Here is a 20,356-nt window from a genome sequence, read left to right on the forward strand (position 1 = left end):
AAAGCCAAGAACATTACACCAAGAAAAGAAGGGAAAACGGAAGAACAGCGGCACATACTGTGGAAGAATGTCTTAAAGTTCCAGAGTACTCTAAGTCACCAAACACTGGCAATTCTGCCGTCTTTTGAGGAAAGAGTTGAGATGGGGGAATATGATGCCGTTACTGTTGCGCCAGGCGATTTGGATAATACGGAGGTGGTGAATGCAACTACAGTGGTTGAAACACCAAGATTAGAACAGAAACTTCTTCAACAACAACTACTTCAAAATCATCATCCAAAGAGGAAATTGACAAGCAAATGCAAAACTTCACCTCCCAATTGAACAAAAACTTAAAAGAAGCATCCAAATTTATAAATAAGAGTTTTAAACTAGGGGAAGAAAATGTGAAACAACTAACCTCAATGGTCGGGGAGCAAACAAAGGCATTCAATAAGATGGCTAATGAACTAAAAGGGCTGAACCAGTGGTTAAGGGACAATAATGGAAAAAAAACTGCAGATAAAGACAATAGAGAAAGTAGAGAAGATAGGGATGATAGGGACAATCATAGAGACAGTAGAGAATACCGAGATTATAGAGACAGAAGATATCATCCATATAGATAGATGCTCAAACAGTAGTCAGTGATTTGACTTCAATTGTGACATTTTTCGCATCATATATATATATAACATAAATGAAATCAAGTCTTCATGTTTTAAAGGGAAACTTCGCAAAAAAATCAAAAATTGATATTATGTCCATTCTGTATAAAAATGCTCAAATTTATAGATATTAAAGTTTTATTCCGCTAGATAAGAGATCACCATCGATTTTAAATTTAGAGTATCAATTCTCTGCGTTCCGCCATTTTTTCATCTCCTCCGATAAAAATCACGATATGTCTATAAACCACAAAGGACCAAAACTACAGTAACCGACGTAGTCGTAATTGCGTGTCGATATCTTGTCAATCGTACGGTTGTTTTATCTGACTAACTAACTTCATACGGAAAATGTTCTTATTTTTTTTTAATAACCATAGTCTGTTATTTTTCACTGTTAATATGGGAATTAGTTAAAAAGTCAAAGTTCAAATCATAAATAAATGTTCCGTGAAAAATTGTTTTCGAAAATTTAATTCGTTCATAATTCTTTAAAGTAATAAACGTTATTCAAATAAATTCGGACCTTCCCTCATCTGATCACCAGCATGGCTAAAGGTATTACTCCCAAAGGTATTGTGAGGGGTGTGAGGTGACACGTCCAGGTATTCAAGCGATTTCCTGTCGGGCTTGCAAGTTCATGCATCGTTTCACTTCTGTAGGTATTGATCAGTGTTCACGACCGATAACTTATAACTTTCCATTTTGAAGTATCAGGTGTATAATATACATCTCTGTCTTGTGTGTCCGAAAGTGATATAATATACTAGTCATTACAAAACTCATACGCTTGTTTATAAATAACATTTCTGGTGTAAAGAATATTATTTATAAAAATATAAAAAATAAAATATTTATAAAAATATAAATAATACCCCCCAAAAAAAAGATTTGATGAAATAAAAATCTATTTACATATTTTTTCCAAGGGTTAATTTGGGAAAATGTAATATATACACGTTGTCAATAGTAAAGAACAGATTGAAACATATCAGAAATATTGATTTAAAAACATGTACGTACTTGTCGACGATTCGTTTATATGCCTGGATAGAAAGTTACGGAACTATAGCGCAATTTTAAATATATACATGTATACATTGAACATAAGAAAGAAACATACATTTTGTGTAAATTGGAGTAAAAGTTTCGTAAATAGACTAGTCCACGTATGCCAACAGTATGTAGTCATCGAATTCGATAGACTATCATATACCAAAAGAAGAAGAGAACCAATTTGATTTAAATACAGGTCGATATATAACTTCCTTTGGTTCATCGATCATTAAATTTAGATTGTTCTCGAATAAAGTAAGAAATTCGTCATCATCACAATTGTTCCGACATTCATGTAATGTATATGCAACTGGACGTACACTAATACTCCCCAAGGGATGTGAATATTTTCTAGGAAAACTATTGAATATTAAAGTTACAAATCAATTTCGGGATTTATTTTCTTTCTTGATATTTAATGACAGCAATTTAAAGAATAAACTGCTTGTCCGCTTTACGGGTATTCTTGCCAGTTGAACAGACTTATAATTACATTCAAAAATATGAAAATATGACATTAAATTCGTTGTCTTTTTTTTTTTAAACGTTGTTGGTATAGCTAAAGTATTATACGTTGTGAGACGAAAACTATTGTAATAAGGACGTTCCCGATTATGAATAAATTTGGTTGACGTTTTTCACGCTTGTAAGAATATATATTCGTACTTTTTCGATTCCATTCCAAGAAGATCCTTAAATTTCCTGTCAATTTTTTATATCATCTTTTTGTTCCAAATAGCTGAAGTATTAAATTGAGAATGGAAATGGGGAATGTGTCCAAGAGACAACAACCCGACCATATAACAGAAAACAGCAGAAGGTCTTCAATGCAGCGAGAAATTCCCGCATCCGGAAGTGTCCTTCAGCCGGCCCCTAGACAAATATATATATGCTAGTTCAGTGATAATGGACGTCATACTAAAGATGATCTCTCAAACTGCATCATAGGTGTTCTATTCTGTGACGGTTAATAGCTCATTAGGGCTTATGTTTGTCTCCGTTTGTTTACCTTGCCGACTCTAAATAAAGCTGATTTATTATTAATTATTACAGAAAGATCACGGTAACCCGTCAGCGTGGAGGACAAGTGCTCGGTCGTGCCTGATAATTCTTATTATATTTTTTTTTGTGAAAGAGGGGGTGCGATTGCACCCGACGCACCTCCCCTTCTGACGGCCTTATTTCAAAAAATACTTTACAAGACATCTTAAATGTTTTAGAGGATTAAATATTCAGCGTACAATGCTGAAGTCAGGTTAAAAAGCTGTACTTGACATAAGACCGTACATTGGTTTTAGCTCGTCATTAAATTTACATTTTTGGCACCGAGATGCAGTATCAAGTATTGTATTGGAATTATGCTATAATAATGTTATAGTAGTCTCAATAAGATTTAAAAAGTTGGGAGATACTTATTGTGGATGAATTATCTAATTTCAGTTTTACTTTTATTTATATTTCAGCACCTATTCTTCCGTTTTATATACAATTTTTGGTCCCGTTTTTTTTAATCAGTTCGTCCCGTTTATACCCCCATATATGTGACTTCAGAAAACAGTGCTATATTTCAAAACTAATGCCGTGTTTTAATTTTTTTTTTATAATAGTTCATTTATTTTACATGTGGAATAAGAATCTCTATTAGTAAACTTCGGACTATACAAATGCATAATATTCTGTGCAAGTTTGCCGTCGTCTAACGAGATAAGAGAACTGAAAAAAACTGTCACATAAAAACAAGCACGCTCAAATCAAAAGAGAAAAAAAATAAGTGAAAAAAATTTAAGCAAAATTAACAAAATCGAGTGTATTGGTAATAATGTTTTGTGTTTTTATACTTATAGCTCCTTCCATTATCCAAATGATATCAGATAATCAATATCATTTCATAAGATTAACCCTTCCGACCTCACTAAAATCTGAGACTTTGTGTTGTAGTAGTATCAGCTAAAATCTAATGCCAAACGCTAGAAGTAAAAATGAAATACAGGTACACCTTTTGTTTGGTCATGGCTTTTAAATGTCTAAATTTAAGTGTTCCCGTACATATTTTGTCTATTTAGGACAATAAAAATGATTTTGTCAAACTAGTTTTATTTTCCCTTTTTATAAAACATAAATAAATGATAGAAGTGTATATCATTTCATTCCGACATTACAACTAAATTTAATTTCCAGACTTAGCCGGTTCATTTCTTAGTTTTAAAACTTGAAATCAAATAAAACAGAATCACCAAATATAATTAAATAATTCCAAGGCGATTTACTTGTATTTGTCAACACCTTGAAAATGTATTTTAAATTTGTGTATTAAACGCGACCGTCTCCTGTCGTATAATCCACTAATCCGAATAGACAGTCACACCTGGCACGGTGTGCCCCAGAGGCCAAGCTCATTACCGATCTGCAAATAACATTTCACCTTTATACAGGCCTTTCACAGGTATTGTCGGGGAATAATACGCACATCACATCACATATACCTAGTCATAGTAGGTAGTAAGAGGTCAATAAGCGCAAACCTATATATATTGTCTTAACAGTTTAAGTTATATACTTTAATGTATTCACTTTATCAGTCTGAAAAAGCATATATTAAAGCAAAAAAAAAATAAAAACTTCTTGTGCTGTCTGCAAAAATAAATCGAAATATATACGGTTAATATAGAAAATTTATCTCATGAATGTGTACAACTACACGTCTGTGCGTTTTATTTTCTTATTATCGGATGGTTATAAGATATAGCATTAGTCATCGGCGCGCTTACAATTACGTTAAAATATGATTAAAAACCAAGACTTTTAATGATTGTATTTTAAATCCCGGCATGCAAAATCCAGGAGAAAACGTCACGACCTACAGGAAGTTGTCAATATTTTTTCATTATTTATTGAATTTCTCCTTTATTACTGCACATATAGCAACAAAACTTTGGGAATATATATATTATGTCATAATGAACATATTTAAACCATAAGTAAAAAATCGCGAATTTTCCCTTTAAGCTTTTATTTTTATTTGAAGTTCGGAGGACCTCACTTAAAACAGAGGGTTTTGTAATGATCTACAAACTGATCCCCCCCCCTTTTTTATTACAAGAGGTTGTGTAAGTTATTAAATTTGCATATTACTTTTACCAAAGTGACATATGTTACAGTGAAAGGTATAGTTCATTTACATAAATATTTGGTAAATGAGATTGGTAAATGTAATCACATGTGAAGGAGTCAACATACAATTTTGTGTACGAAGTTTTGAGGATTTCTTTCGTTTAAGCACATGGCAGCTGTTTCAGAGGTTCTACGTCGGTCGGACTTCTTCTGGTCTTACCTTTTTAGCATGCCAACATTTATGTGCACTCTTGTATTTTAACCATATTCAGGACAAACACATTTATATCATGTAATTATTGACCAAGCTTTGTACTAGGCCAATGCTCTTATTTGAAAGTTTAAGGGTGCTGACAGGCCGAAAACCACCAGAAAATTATTACTGTACATTGTAGTAGTCATGGAAGTCTCACTGAAGTCTGGCTAAAGAGTCAGGAGCATCTGTCAGACAAGGAAAAGGATATTCAAGGTTCTATCCTTACCGATCACTAAATGATCGTCCTGTCATGCGTGACTCAGATAATGTCAAATATGAAAAAGGGGCAAATGCAACATCAACTCGACGTATAAAAGGCATTTGTGGAATAACTGGCTTAGCTGCTATGCAATTGTTTGATGTTGTTATCGGTGTCGTGCCTGACTAAAACTACATGTTTTACTAGGTGTGATGAAAGCAATCATGTATAAATTATTTTCACCTACAAACAGTGATAAGCCCTACTTTATAGGGAAAGATATTAAGACAATTTCTAAACGCTTAAACGGAATATGTCCACCTGATTTTATTGAGTTTATGCCAAGAGAGTTGGAGAAAAACTAAAATCATTTCAAGGCCACAGAAAACTTTTTTACTGTTTTATTCCCTGCCATGCCTTAATGGGTATATTGATGACATTTACTTAAAACACTTAGCCCAATTAAGTGAAGGAATTTATTTATTACTTGGGGATACCATTACAGAATATGATCTCCTTAAAGCTGAAAGGTTTTTAGACTCTTTTTATGAACAATTTCCAAACCTTTATGGACAAGGACGCTGTGGACTGAATGTTCACAATATTGGTGCCCACCTGGTATTTTATGTTAGAATGTGGGGACCATTAAGGAGTTGGAGTTGCTTCGCTTTTGAAGATTGGAACGCTACATTACTTCAGTCTGTTCATGGTACAGGAGATGTTACCAAACAATGTCTGCGCATGATAGAACTACAACTAAAATGAATTGCTTAAATACTGACAGTATAGCACATGGAGAGACTCGCTCATATATTATCAAGATGAAAAAGCGGTCCAAAACTTGGTCTGTCACTCCTTACAATGAAAGAGTTGCCACAGCAGGTGCACTGAAACCTTTTACTAATGTGAATGAAGATGAAATCAGTTTCATTTTGAAGGAGACTGGATGTGATAGTATTCTTTCTTTCAAGAAATCTCTTAGAGTACAAGTTGACAATCAAAAACTATATGCAGAAGAATACAATAGAATGACGAAACGTATCTGTAACGTTGTACGCTGCAAAAATGGTCAACTTCGACAAATAAAGTACTTTTTAATTTGCACCGAATTGAACAGTGTCCTAGCCATTGCTGAAAAAATTGCAATCCACCATGAAAGCTTTATATGTATAGAGGACTCTCATCACATCATACGAGTGAATGAAGCTTCAGGGTAAGATATTTTTCCTGTTGAAAATATATCAGAAAAAGTATACTTTATGAAAGTAGATGGTTTTAATTATGTTGCTGTTATGCCAAACTCTTTGGGTCACAGTATTTTTAAATAATCGGTATTTGTGACGTAGTTAATGCAAGTGATATTAAATGTATCAATATCAATTATTCTATTTGTAGTGAATTATTCTTCATTCATATACATTAACCAAAACATTTTTAGCCCATGTATTTTAACTATTAATTACAACCCCTGCATTAATTTTCCAGGCACATTTACATGTATATAGTGAAGGTCTATTGGTTATAATTTGTATTGAAATTGCCTGTTGTTGGTCCTTCTGAATTTATTGCATTTGTTATACCCCCACAAACAAAGTTTCTGGGGATATACGGAATCACCCTGTCCTTCTATCCGTCCGTCCATCTGTCCATATGTCTTTTAAGCATAACCCCTCCTTAAGTTCAAGACTTAACGAATTTACCGAAATGGATGAAACTTCCAACAGTTGCAGTACACAACCTGAGGATGTGCATGAACAATGATGAAGGAAATTAATCCTGAAATATTTCAAGGGAGATAATTGAAATTAGTTTAATATTGCAATATGTTGCAACAGGTCTCGTAAGTGCAACTCCTCCACATCTTGATCAATATTGATGAAACTTTACACAGTTGCAGTACACAACCAGAGAATGTGCATGAAGGAAAATAATCCTGGTCGAAATATTTTCAAGGGAGATAATTGAACTAACTTTAACATTGCAATATGTTGCAACAGGTCTCGTAAGCGCAACTCCCCCTTAAAATGATTAAGGGCTTGCAGTCTTAAGGATTGGCTGGTGTGTCTTTATATAAATAAGAAGATGTGGTATGAGTGCCAATGAGACAACTTTCCATCCAAGTCACAATGTAATTAAAGTTTACAAGCAATTATACATGTAGGTTTCAGTACAGCCTTCAACACAGAGCATTGGCTAAATTTATGTCCACTTCTAAATGATTTTAAAAATTATATTTTATAATGGCATTATGCACCTTATTTATACCACTTTGCAAACAAAATTTAAGATAAGTAAGAAATCCATGGTCAAATTCAAAAGTGCTGTTTCATGTGTCTAGACTATGGTGCACCATGGCATGCATGGTTGAGACCATGGTTTCTAAAAAAGTATTTGAGGGACAACCATGATTAAACATGGTTGACTATCAAAATCTGTGATAACTATGGTTGACCATGGTGTTCAATTGGTGCACCATGGTATGGCATGGTTGAGACCATGGTTTCTAAATAGTATTTAAGGGGAAACCATGATTAAAAATGGTTGACCATCAAAATCTGTGCTAACCATGGTTGACCATGGTGTTCAATTGGTCTGGGTCGCATGTAACTTTTCATTCTATCATGTCAATTAATATTATTCCATATGTATTTGGTATTTAACATTTATTCTGAAAGAGTTTGTGCCAAAAAGCATATTTGTGTAATTATCTTGAATAAAACTTATGACACATTAAAACTATTTTTGCCTTAGTAGCTTGATCAATCAGACTGGTGTTCTAAAACCAATAATATGATAGAAAGTTATACTACTGGTAAAATTTGTACAGATGCGAAAAAGTCACAAGTATCATGAACAAAACATAAAACATAATCCCTATGAATGGATTTATATAAAAATATAAGTATTGACTATAATTTTAAAATCAAGAGATGATAATGATATATGCTTGCCAATGAGACAGTTTTCACCAAAGTTTAAATGAAATAAATATAAACAATTTCACAACTGTACAGACTTCAACAATGAGAAAAACCTATACCATATACAATGTATACTATATAATAACTTTATAGCATATAAATCAATTACATCTTTTACGCATTTTTATGTACAATATTTTTTCTAAAATTAGAAAGGACAAAGCACACATATTACTCTGGAACCAAGTTGAAGTTTTCCACGTGGAATGCCATGTTTCAGAATCTTTTAACTTTTCGACAATCCGATTACTCTTTCGATGTGGATTCTTTTAGATGCTTCTCTCCTTGGGATCAAGTTGGGATTTCCCTTTTAAAAAGGTTGGTGTGTTAACATACACATCTTGACTGACAAATACATCTTGAACCATAATCCCTCTATCTGCCATTATACTGTCCCCTTTGTTAAATATTTTGATGTCTGGATTTAGTAGTTCAGATTTTTCTATATTTTGTCTGTCACTTGCAGATCCACCAAAAGCATTTGACACAAAGGTTACGGCTCCCCTTGGACTACAGTCAATCATCGTTTTCAGAGTGTTTTTATGTTTATAGTTTGACCAAGTGGTGCTTTGGCAACTTACGTTTGTGGGTTTTTCAATTGGTACCTCAGTTGCATCTAAAATAACACGAGTATTGGGAAACTTTTTCCTAAAGTCAACTGGCATAGTTTCTTCTATGGTTTCCTTTGACTGCCACACATCTAATTCTTTCAATTGATAGTATAAAAATTTTATCCATGTCATGATAACTCTAGAAACTGTAGACTCTGAAATTTTGAACGGCATTGGCACGAACAGTTCAACATCCTCTTTTGCCTGCCTCAATTTCATCAAGGTTAAAAACAGTTGATCTGTTGGGTCTAATAAAGAGCACATTGAATTCCTTGGTCATTAGATTTAGAGGAAATATCATCTACTGTAATAATAGGCTTCTCACTGTTAGGTTCAGACGAAATTACTTCTGCTTCATATTGATAATCAAACTTATTTAGTATCAGTGTAGGCTCTTCTGCAGATCTCTGTTTGAAACGTTTAGCTCTTGGTGATTCCTCTTTTATAGATGGTCAGAAATTAAAATTGATGGTATTGCTTCAGCCTTCAACCGTGAACGTTCACCTGCAAAAACGTTTTACTAAACATTATACATAATATATTATCTCCTGAAGGTAAAGGTAAATAAAGTGTGTATCTTAGATTGTGAAAAAGCAGTACACAATCAATCTAGTTATGTGCTTAATTTTGAGCTGGAACAGCAATCAATCAATTTTTCCCGAAATGAAGTTAAAGGTGGGGGGAATTATGTGAATTAAGTATTTTATCCTACATTGACATTTTGATGTCATCCCTTATTGCAACTATATTTAGCATACATGTACTTGTAGGTAAGTCACCACTTTATGTCATATCATGCATATATTTATATGTATTGAATATTCTTATAATTTCTGAAATTATCTTTGCATGTGAATGATACAAGTGTCTCATTGTCCGGTAACAGTCTGTGGTTGACAAATAGTAAGTTGTTATTTCATGAACACTTGAAATTCATGCCAGAAAGTTCACAATCATTCTAGTTCTCTGCTTAAGGTAGATCCCGACACTAAGGGAAATAACCCACTTACGACTGGTTCCCTGTCTTTACGCGCGAATATGACGCTTAGAAATCGGAGACCTGGGAACAGTTATAGTGTCGTCTGGTAACGAGTAAACAACCGCGGTGGCTCGTTTCCGGAAGAACGGGAAGTTTAACAGAAAAATGAACTTCGTACGGTCATCAAAAATGAAATACATGAAGAAGATATGTACCGACGACCATCCATATGGGAAATTTACTGACAATTTACAAGATGATCATGACATTATAATTAATTGTGAACTTGACGTAGGAGCATCTGTAACTGTATCAAACGATCCATCGCACGACGACAGTTGGAAAGAAGGAAGAAGAGTAGTTGAATTGCTTCACCTTGCTGAAAACCTCTTTTGTAAGATGTGCAACTGTCCTCTCCAATTACTGGATACTGTAGGGGAGCGGAAATACGGCCCCGGAAGCGTTTTGTACATTATTAGCAGTAGTTGCAAGGCATGCAACAGTGTTGAGACAGGAAAAAGGAATGTAAAAGGAGCATTTCTCGTAAATTCAAAAGCTGCAATTGGTAAGATTCATTTTATTTCCACACTAAAATTCAATGAGAAGGTAAAAGCTCATGTCTGATTATAAATGAGTTTGCCTAATGCCTTCTCTACTCTTTCTTAATCCCTCTTTTATTGGCCTGGACAAACGGGGTAGGGGGTATTTTGAAAGTGCTGCGTGCAGGGGAAGTGCTGTCCAAATTTTTTAAAGTATGATGCAGTCCGGTAACTATACCCATCTTGTCTGGCTTTGATGTGTACAAAATGGAATATTTGTATTTCCCAAAGTACGGCCACAGGGCCCATAAATTGCATAAGGAGTATAAAATCAGATACAATTGATTTACATAATTGGTAACAACTGAATATTTCTCCTTTATCATAAAAAGAATCTGCATCAAATTAATTTAAATGTTTTCACTAAAAGCACTATGCTACTGAACGATATATCTGTAGTGTTACTAGTGATGAATCCATTTTTCTAGATTAAACCAAAGCTTCTGTTCTAGGTCAAAGACGAATCTGGATACATTTGCTCTGATTCTTTATTGACCTAGGACCCATTCTCTCTACTTCTTGTTCGCTTTCGTAGGTCCGTTCACACTAATTTTTCTTAGCATACATGTATATTGTATTATTTGATAGAAGTTTCGCCAACTGTTGTGTTTGTTTTGCTGTATATTTTCTTTCATTTCATTTATATATTTAAGTTATATAATCAATCTTATGCAATTTTATTATATTGTCTTAATTTTTAAATTATTATCTTATAAGTTTGTGTGCTTTGTAAGTTTGCCCCTTTCAGTAATGTATTAAGAGTCTTTTTTCATAATTCATTTCATGATTGAGAGTGTCAAAATGTCCCAATATATAGTATGAGTATGCAATATATGGTCTTCAACAATGAGTTAAACATATTCTGTATAGTAATTAAGCTAATTTGAAACACTTTTTTCAAATCGTTTGCCTTTCTTGAAATCATGTTAATGTTTTCCAGCCTGAAACAAAATTACAGGATTTTTTGTGTTATTAAATTTGCTGTTACAAAATGTTAAAAATTATTATAAAATAAGGAATGTATCTCCCTCATGCAAAGCTCTGATTCCTTTCACGGATTTGGCTATACTTTTTGGAACTTTTGGATTATAGCTCTACATCTTTTATATACGTTTCGTCCCCGAGGGTATCAGTGTTGACATGAATATCAATAATTTGGTCATTTTTATAAATTACCTGTTTACAAAAGTTTGAATTTTTTCGAAAAACTAAGGATTTTCTTATCCGAGGCATAGATTACCTTAGCCGTATTTGGCACAACTTTTTGGAATTTTGGATCCTCAATGCTCTTCAACTTTGTACTTGTTTGGCTTTATAAATATTTTGATATGAGCGTCACTGATGAGTCTTATGTAGACGAAACGCGCGTCTGGCGTACTAAATTATAATCCTGGTACCTTTGATAACTATTATATAAGCTTTGGATTTTACATATTTTGGCCACGAGCATCACTGAAGAGACATTATTTGTCGAAATGCGCATCTGGTGCAAGAAAATTGGTACCGTTAATGTTATTACATCTGTATATGTACTTCTGTGCTTTGCACTGAAAATGTAAATAAAACAACATCAAAATTCTGTATCAAACTATGCTACCTTTTCAGGGATGATACATGCAGGAATAGGGTCTACACATGTGAACAACTTTCTGGTTTAAATGTTCCTTCAGTCAATCCATCAACAATCAACAAGAAAGAAAATGAAGTTGGAAAAAAATACATGAAGCTGCCATTGAAAAATTTAAGTAATGGAAAGGTAAGATTTTTTGGTTCATATACATTGCATAAAACAAGACTTTTCTTTGTATAAATTACCTGTTTCTTAACCCATTTCACTTGGATTTAATATCAAGTCTTGAATAATCTAGGGGTTCTTTAATATTATAAATCTGAATATAGGAAGATAAGGTATGAGTGCCAATGAGACCACTCTCAATCCAAATAAACATGTGAAAGCTCTCTCACAAGAAATTGATTGATTGTTGGTTGCTTAACGTCCAGTGGCAAATATTTCATGCATATTCAGGACGAGAACAAGTTCACAATAAATACAATAGGTAGGTTGCTACAATAGAGGCCATCTGGGATGATAGTCGGGGGAATTTGGACTGCCACCGGAAAAGGAGGGTATATTTGGATAGGGACAGAAATTTTGCCTTGCAACAGGCCACCTACGGACCCCTCAAAGAGTTGTTGCAAGGGTTCTTAACGTGCAAAGAGAGTGGCACTCTCTTTACACGAGGCATCGGATTTAACGTCCCCCTTCTGACCGGACGTGACTGCGAACTTGATACATCCCGCACAGCCAACGGACGCCCCACTTTGGCAAGCGTTTTACTGCCGGTCGGGAGAAGACCAAATGACCATATTTCTATACCCCAGTCACCCTTGGGGGTCTCTCACAAGAAACAACCAATTACTGATAAATGTAAGGGCATACACTACATGTATTCATATTTTGGAATTTGGGGCCTATTGTGAAATTGTTGGACATTGAGGTTCAAAGGGTCCAAAATTATACTTTTTATATTTTTTTTTTAATCAAATATCTAATTCTTGGGGTTAATTGATGTGTATTTAGATTTTTCAAATTGATCCTCATTACTTTAACATGTTTAACTTAGAATTCAGGATTTTGAAAAAAACAAATAAAAGTATTTTATTTATTTATTCTGTCCGTTTATTTAGATTGAAGTCAGTTTCGATGGAGGATGGCAAAAGCGTGGTAGTGGCTGGCACTATGACAGCAATACAGGTATACAAATTATCATACTCTTATAATGTGGACAACTGTTCTAGCTCTACTATTTTATTTCAATTCAAGATATCTTATATCTTCAAACAAGAGAAAACAAGCAATATGAAGAAATGTATCCATAATCTGGGTTTCTCATATCTAACATCTTTTAATGTACCTATTACATCTATGCTTGCTCAAATAAAACAACGAATTCATGACCAAATTTTAAAAGATTACAGAATCATCAAAATTATCATTTTCTCGACATTTTTGTTTTTCAAATAAACGTGCACTATTTAGTCAGCCATCAGTTCTACCCTGATATAACCTATCTTTTTCGGGTAATTAATACTGATAGCGTTTGACATTTTTAGCCGAACAAATTTATCCATTTTATATAACTTAAATTATTGTATGCTGGTTCATATTCTGGACGCCAATCTTTGCTCCTTTATTATATAATTCACTAACAAAACAATTATGAAGCTTAGAAATGGAAAATTACTAAATACTAAACTTGTTCAAAGGGTATCTACACGTCTCAATCTTCAAAATCGGTTATCTAAAAATACTACCATCGCTAACATTTTTAACAATAAAAATCGTGGCTACCCTTGTATCGATAAGTGTCATGCCAAAAAATGACTTCCATGTCCCCGTCTTTCCACCAACAATACGGTAAGGTCCATGTTTAAATTTTGAAACTGATCTAACTTGAAAAACAAACAGTATTATTTATTTACTCACATGAAACAAACCGGGGTGTGGTATTCAGTACGTAGGAGAAACTGGACGATATTTATCTAAACGCACTCAAGAACATCTGTATCGTTTTTAAAAGACCCAATAAATTCAAAAGTATCATTTACCAACACCTTAAGAAGCACAACCATCCTTTTAAATATTTAGCAGTTCAACCTTTAGAAGTAGTAAATAAGCAGCCTGGTGAATCGCATTCACAGTTTGTACGATCACGGAAAATAATTGAATTAAATTGGATTAAAAAATTACAGACAGTTTACCCTCTCGGTCTAAATGATAATATCATGGGAATTGGTAATATATCTAGAACCAATTCCGTTAACATTTTGGATATAGTTTCTAAAACTGTTCGTAAAAAACGTTCTCACGGTCGTAGAACAAATCGCAATCATAGAAAATTTCGGGCCAATCATACAAATATTTCGGACCTAATTTCTATTTCAAAAAACAACGGCAAACATTATCTGTTAACAAAACCGTTCGTTACCGGTTAATAAGTTAAATAAAATTTTGGAGGATTGCAACACAATTTCATATAGCAGTCCTAAGTATGAAATTGTTCAAATTATTATGGCATATTGTTATTCTAAATTATTTCCCAAAATTGATCGCCCTGAAGATCATAAAAAACATTTTATTAAAATTAAGTATGTCAATAAAGGCTTTGATTTTGTAAATATTGCCGGTATATTTAACGACCATTCTGTTTAAAGAACAAATTCCTGGTTATTTTGACAATACTGAGCTACCACTTATTTGTTATATTTACAAGAAATCTACCCGGAAATTTGTGTTATATTATAATCAATTGTGTAAAGATCTTAATATCAGTGAAATCACCTACTTCATGTAATGCAGTAATTCCGAATATATTTATGGACCCATTTCCCATGTTATAACAGGAGATCTTAACATCGTTCAAGACCGAGAGTTAAAATCATTCCTCAGTAAAGGACCTAAATATCGTCCCCCGTCAATTATTAATTGGAATGGGTGTCGTAATATCATCCACGACTCACTCCATACTTACTGTATGAAATGGATAAAACGGGAAAAAGCTGACAAAAAATCTTTGGACTCTTTTTTTAATTCAGTAATGAAGATAGTTGATATACGTATTCAACATTTTAAAGAACATTTTACTATTAACAATAACCACAATAAACTTATTTCCCGTATCAAACATAAACTAAAAGAACTAGCCAAGGAATTTGTTTTTGTCCCGGCCGATAAAGCTGCTAATAATATTATTATTGTTTGACGTAAATTTTACATTGAGGTTCTGAAAAAGGAAATCACAAATTCACCAACATTCCAACTGACTCCATTTTCCGAAAACGAAATCTATAACAAACTTGAACTTTTAGCGACCGCTTTACAAGCAGAGCCAAATACAATGAAAGTCCCAACTATGTATTGGCTTCCGAAGCTACACAAAACCCCTTACAAATATAGATTTATTTCGTCTTCAAGCCATTGTTCAACTACTAAATTGTCTATTCTTCTTACCAGCACACTTGGTACAATTAAAAACCTGATAATAAATTGTTCAAATAAGGCCTTCAAAAATAGTGGAATAAATTACTTTTGGAGTGTCAAGAACTCGTTGGAAGTACTTGATAAATTGCATGCTTATATTGGTGATTTTGAATCTGTTCAAAGTTTTGATTTTTCTACCCTGTATACCACATTGCCTCACATTCTCATTAAGAAAAATTCACACACCTAATTAAATAGGCATTCAAAAAATCAGAATGTGAATATACATGTTCAAACTCTTTTATGTCATTTTTTAGTAGCAGTAAACAAAAAAACTATGTTAATTGGACATGCTTTGATACTATATATGCCCTTGAATTTTTACTAGATAACATTTTTGTTCGCTTTGGGGATTCCGTATATCGTCAGATTATCGGAATTCCAATGGGGACTAACTGTGCACCACTTATTGCGGACCTGTTTTTGTATTGTTATGAGTTACAATTTATGACAAAAATAAGCAAAGACCCATCAAAACAACATCTGATAAACAAATTTAATAATACTTTTAGATATTTGGATGATATTTTGGCTCTCAATAATGACGACTTCAGTATGTATATTAATGAAATTTATCCTGTTGAACTTACTTTAAATAAAGCTAATACTAACAATGACCACTGCCCTTTTCTCGATCTTGATATCTATATCACTAATGGAAAGCTGAATACTAAAATTTATGATAAAAGGGATGATTTTTCATTTCCAATCGTTAATTATCCGTTTTTAGATGGTGACGTTCCCTTGTCACCATCTTACGGTGTTTATATATCTCAACTTGTACGATTAGCTCGTGTATGTAACAATGTTTTAGATTTTAACGAGAGAAATTTATGTATTACTGAAAAATTATTACACCAGGGTTTTCGATATCACAAACTAGTCAAAACATTTACTAAATTTTATCATCGGTATAAAGACATCATTCGTAAATATAGCTCAACATGCAGACTTCTAATACGTTCAGGTATTTCACATCCAATTTTTTTATGGAAATATTCTTTATAAAGCACAAAGGTGTCAGTATTCACCTCAGACACTTACAAAACCTTTGAATAGACTTATTAAGAAGGGATATAATTACGATACTGTTGTCAAGTCATTAAAGATTGCATATTTTGGCGTTAATATTGAGTCACTGATAAGGTCTTTGCATCGAAACTAAACACATTTATTCTTAAAACAGTTGTTGGCATGACACGGGTTATGTTCTTCTCATATATGTTATGATGGTATGATACTAAACCCCTAACGGAAAGGATTGTGCCTGATGTTCATATGATGAAATCATAATCTTTCAGTCAGTTTAATTGAAGTCTGGAGCTGGCATGTCAGTTAACTGCTAGTAGTCTGTTGTTATTTATGTATTATTGTCAATTTGTTTATTTTCTTTGGTTACATCTTCTGACATCAGACTCGGACTTCTCTTGAACTGAATTTTAATGTGCGTATTGTTATGCGTTTACTTTTCTACATTGGTTAGAGGTATAGGGGGAGAGTTGAGATCTCACAAACATGTTTAACCCCGCCACATTTTTGCGCCTGTCCCAAGTCAGGAGCCTCTGGCCTTTGTTAGTCTTGGTATTGTTTTAATTTTAGTTTCTTGTGTACAATTTGGAAATAAGAATGGCGTTCATTATCACTGGACTAGTATATATTTGTTTAGGGGCCAGCTGAAGGACGCCTCCGGGTGGAGGAATTTCTCGCTACATTGAAGACCTGTTGGTGACCCTCTGCTGTTGTTTTTTAATTGGTCGGGTTGTTGTCTCTTTGACACATTCCCCATTTCCATTCTCAATTTTACACTATGTTGACCAATTGAATATTTTGAAAGATAGGGCACCTTTGGCAAATATAAGGCTAAGTGCATACAATCAGGAAGATACATGCAAGTCAACAGAGAAGAAAGGTTGTGCAAATTATGTCATAATAAAAATATAAAAGACAAAAAACATTTTATTTCTCAGTGCACAAAATATGAATCACAAAGACGTGTTCTTTTATCAAAATTGTCCTATTTTAAAAATTATGACAAACAATCCAAAACGGAGGATGTATATGTCAAACTACTTAGTACTTAATAGCAAGTGTAGAAAAACACTTAAATTAATATCATCTTTTATTAATCAATCATTTGACTTTAGGAAAAATGTCCTTACAAATGGGTAATATGAACAATTTGAAGCTATAACATACAATATACTTATGTCAGTAGTCTATTCTTACAAATTAACCTATATATATTGATATATTTATAACTGCACATTTAATTGCACATTTAATTGTTCGAAATGTGCCCAATGATATACTATGTAGTATTGTTTAATTGCTGTATCATTACTATTTGTATACTAGTTGTATGGGCCGTTGCCAATTATTAGGTCCGTGGAAAGACCTATTGGATTTCTTCTTCTGATTATTAGGTCTTTTCACTTTTCCGTGGCAAGACCTATTGGATTTCTTCTGATTATTATTTTTTTTTTTCTTCCGCCTAATTTTTTTCCTTCGCTGTTTTTTTTGTTTCGGAAGATGTCGCTTAGATTTTTGGAATATGATATCGAACAGTTTATACGCTTTTGAAACCAACTCTGCTTAACCGAATACTTTCCCAAATAAGAGTTATCTCCCCGAACACTTATTTCTTGTTATCTCTAAGGCTTCGCAACCGTATAGGAAACCCGACAAATTTATTTTTCTAAATTGCTCGTTATAACCTCAGGATGTTCTGTTTTATTTTGACCGAAGCTGTATCAAGCTTCCATATGAGAGTTATCCCCCCTTTTATGTTTGATATAAGAATATGCATTTCTAACTGGTAAACCATAAGTGATAGAGACCTAGGGTCTTTTGATTTGAGATCCTTGATCCAAACAAATGAAAATAAGGTCAAGGTCAAAGGTCAAGGTCATATTCTGAATTTTGATTTTGGCTTATTTTCAAAAGCCGTATAACTTATCGACAAATTATTTTTACTAAATTGTTAGTTGCGACATGTCGTAACACATGAATTTTAGTCGAAAGAGTACATAGACATTTGATGCCAGTTTTGCCCCCTTTTATATCTAATATTAGTTGTAAGGTAATACAACTCATTAACATTATATAGAAGAGGCCTAGAGTCTTTTGATTTGAGGTCCTTGGTTGATGACCTCGAAATTGAGCCCAAGGTCAAAGGTCAATGTAACGTTCTAGATTTTGAACTTTGCTTTTACCTCTTATGTATACATGATCAAGTCATGGGACTTTTTAAATTAGGTTGCAAGCAATGTGATATAGAAAAAGACAACCGGAAGTGACCTTTTGTAAACCGGAAGTAGCTATATTTTGTACTTAATTAATGAAAAAGTATATAGAACCATATATTTTTGAAATCAGAGTCAAGTAAACAATAAAAAATAACCGGAAGTAAAAAATGATCTCCCTTATTTACATCTTTTTGTGTAGAAACCATATATTTTTTGGAAAAAGCGTTCAATAAGTTTTCATTTGACGCTAAAATTGACATTTAAAACCAAATTTTAATATTTTCATATAAAAAAAGGTCTTAACTGGTGGATAGACCATCAATGGTTCTCTGAACAATTGGTTTTTGATTGTAATTGAATTTGTGCCAATAAAATATTTGTATTTGTATATCTGTTATTTTAAGATTGCAATTATAGAGGAGATTTTTACATACAAGATCAATAGTCAGTTATGTTAGCATTTAATGTTCATGCCATTCAGTGTTTATAGCACAGTTTTAATCAGAAATTATAATATTTATAGGTCATGCTAGTATGATTGGGTCAATCACTGGAAAAGTCATGGACTTTAGTCCTAGGAGCCGCATCTTCAAAGTATGTGAATACCATCAGCAAAGAATAGAAATTGTTCCTGCACATGACTGTAGCAAAAATTGGTCTGGATCGAGCAAAGGAATGGAACCAGACATGGCAGTTGAAATGACCCACAACCTTAAAGATTCAGGATGTCAAATACAAGTGTTACATGCTGACAATGATTCAACAACTACTTCTAGACTGAACGTAGATTTTGATGACCTGGGAAAAAAGATGACCAAAATCATGTTAAAAAAGGATTTTCAAAAAAGTTGTATAAACTGTCAAAGAAATTTTAAGAGTTGAAACACCCTGATGTCATTCCATATATATTGAGATGCTTTATGTATGCTGTCAAAGAAAACACTGGATCTGTGGAAAACATTCAGCTAGCTTTGAAGAGAATGGTTTTACACATCTTTGGAGACCACACCTTGTGTGAAAATGCAGAATGGTGCACATATGCAAAAGATCCATTTAATTTTAAGTAAGATATTTTAAAGCCAGCAAAATCACAGGTCTTACATTTTCACACTCTACAAATAAAATGTACCTAAATGGAACCATAGCTCAGACTTGTGCTATTGAACAAGCACTATTAGATTTTATTGATTTCTTAAATTACAAAACAAACCTGTTCTTGTAGGACACAATATAACCAATTTTGATATGATGGTTTTGGAAAACAGATTAAGAGAATTTAGTTTGTTTGCTACATTTTCTGCACATGTGAAAGGTTTCATCGATACATTGAAACTTTCCAAGCGAGTGTTTCCAAAAGATAAGGTTGGCAACTACAAACAGCAGACACTTGTAAAGGAAGTTTTAGGAACAGAATATCATGCTCATAATGCTAAAGAGGATGTTCTATCTTTGAAGAAACTTTTTTACCAGAAACTACGTGAAATTTGTACTGATGATGATTTGCACCATGACAACTTTAATCATTCTAGATTATCTTTGAAGCCTCTAGTTGATAAAAAGAAAGTCATCAATACTTTAATATCTTTCAAATTAGCTAGAAGTGGAATTACTTTATCTCACTTAAAAATTGC

The 20,356-nt window shown here is 33.2% G+C and overlaps 1 protein-coding gene and 1 pseudogene across 1 annotated transcript; one reads left to right on the top strand and one right to left on the bottom strand.

Annotated features, from left to right (window-relative positions):
- Nucleotides 1-8,364: 8,364 nt before the first annotated feature.
- Nucleotides 8,365-9,125, bottom strand: LOC143050892 (uncharacterized; annotated as a pseudogene).
- Nucleotides 9,126-12,180: 3,055 nt separating this feature from the next.
- LOC143051371 (uncharacterized) lies at nt 12,181-19,797 on the top strand. The gene is made up of 3 exons (XM_076224298.1): nt 12,181-12,195; nt 13,128-13,194; nt 19,249-19,797. Exon 3 carries the CDS (start codon nt 19,260-19,262, stop codon nt 19,605-19,607), a length of 348 nt encoding a protein of 115 aa, XP_076080413.1. The 5' UTR covers nt 12,181-12,195; nt 13,128-13,194; nt 19,249-19,259; the 3' UTR covers nt 19,608-19,797.
- The last annotated feature ends 559 nt before the right edge of the window (nt 19,798-20,356 follow it).

This window comes from Mytilus galloprovincialis, chromosome 11, assembly GCF_965363235.1.
Source record: "Mytilus galloprovincialis chromosome 11, xbMytGall1.hap1.1, whole genome shotgun sequence".
In the NCBI taxonomy this organism is placed as follows: Eukaryota; Metazoa; Mollusca; class Bivalvia; order Mytilida; family Mytilidae; genus Mytilus; species Mytilus galloprovincialis.

Coding starts and splice junctions, on each gene's coding strand:
- LOC143051371 (XM_076224298.1), top strand. CDS start 19,260: ATGATTGGGTCAATCACTGGAAAAGTCATGGACTTTAGTCCTAGGAGC.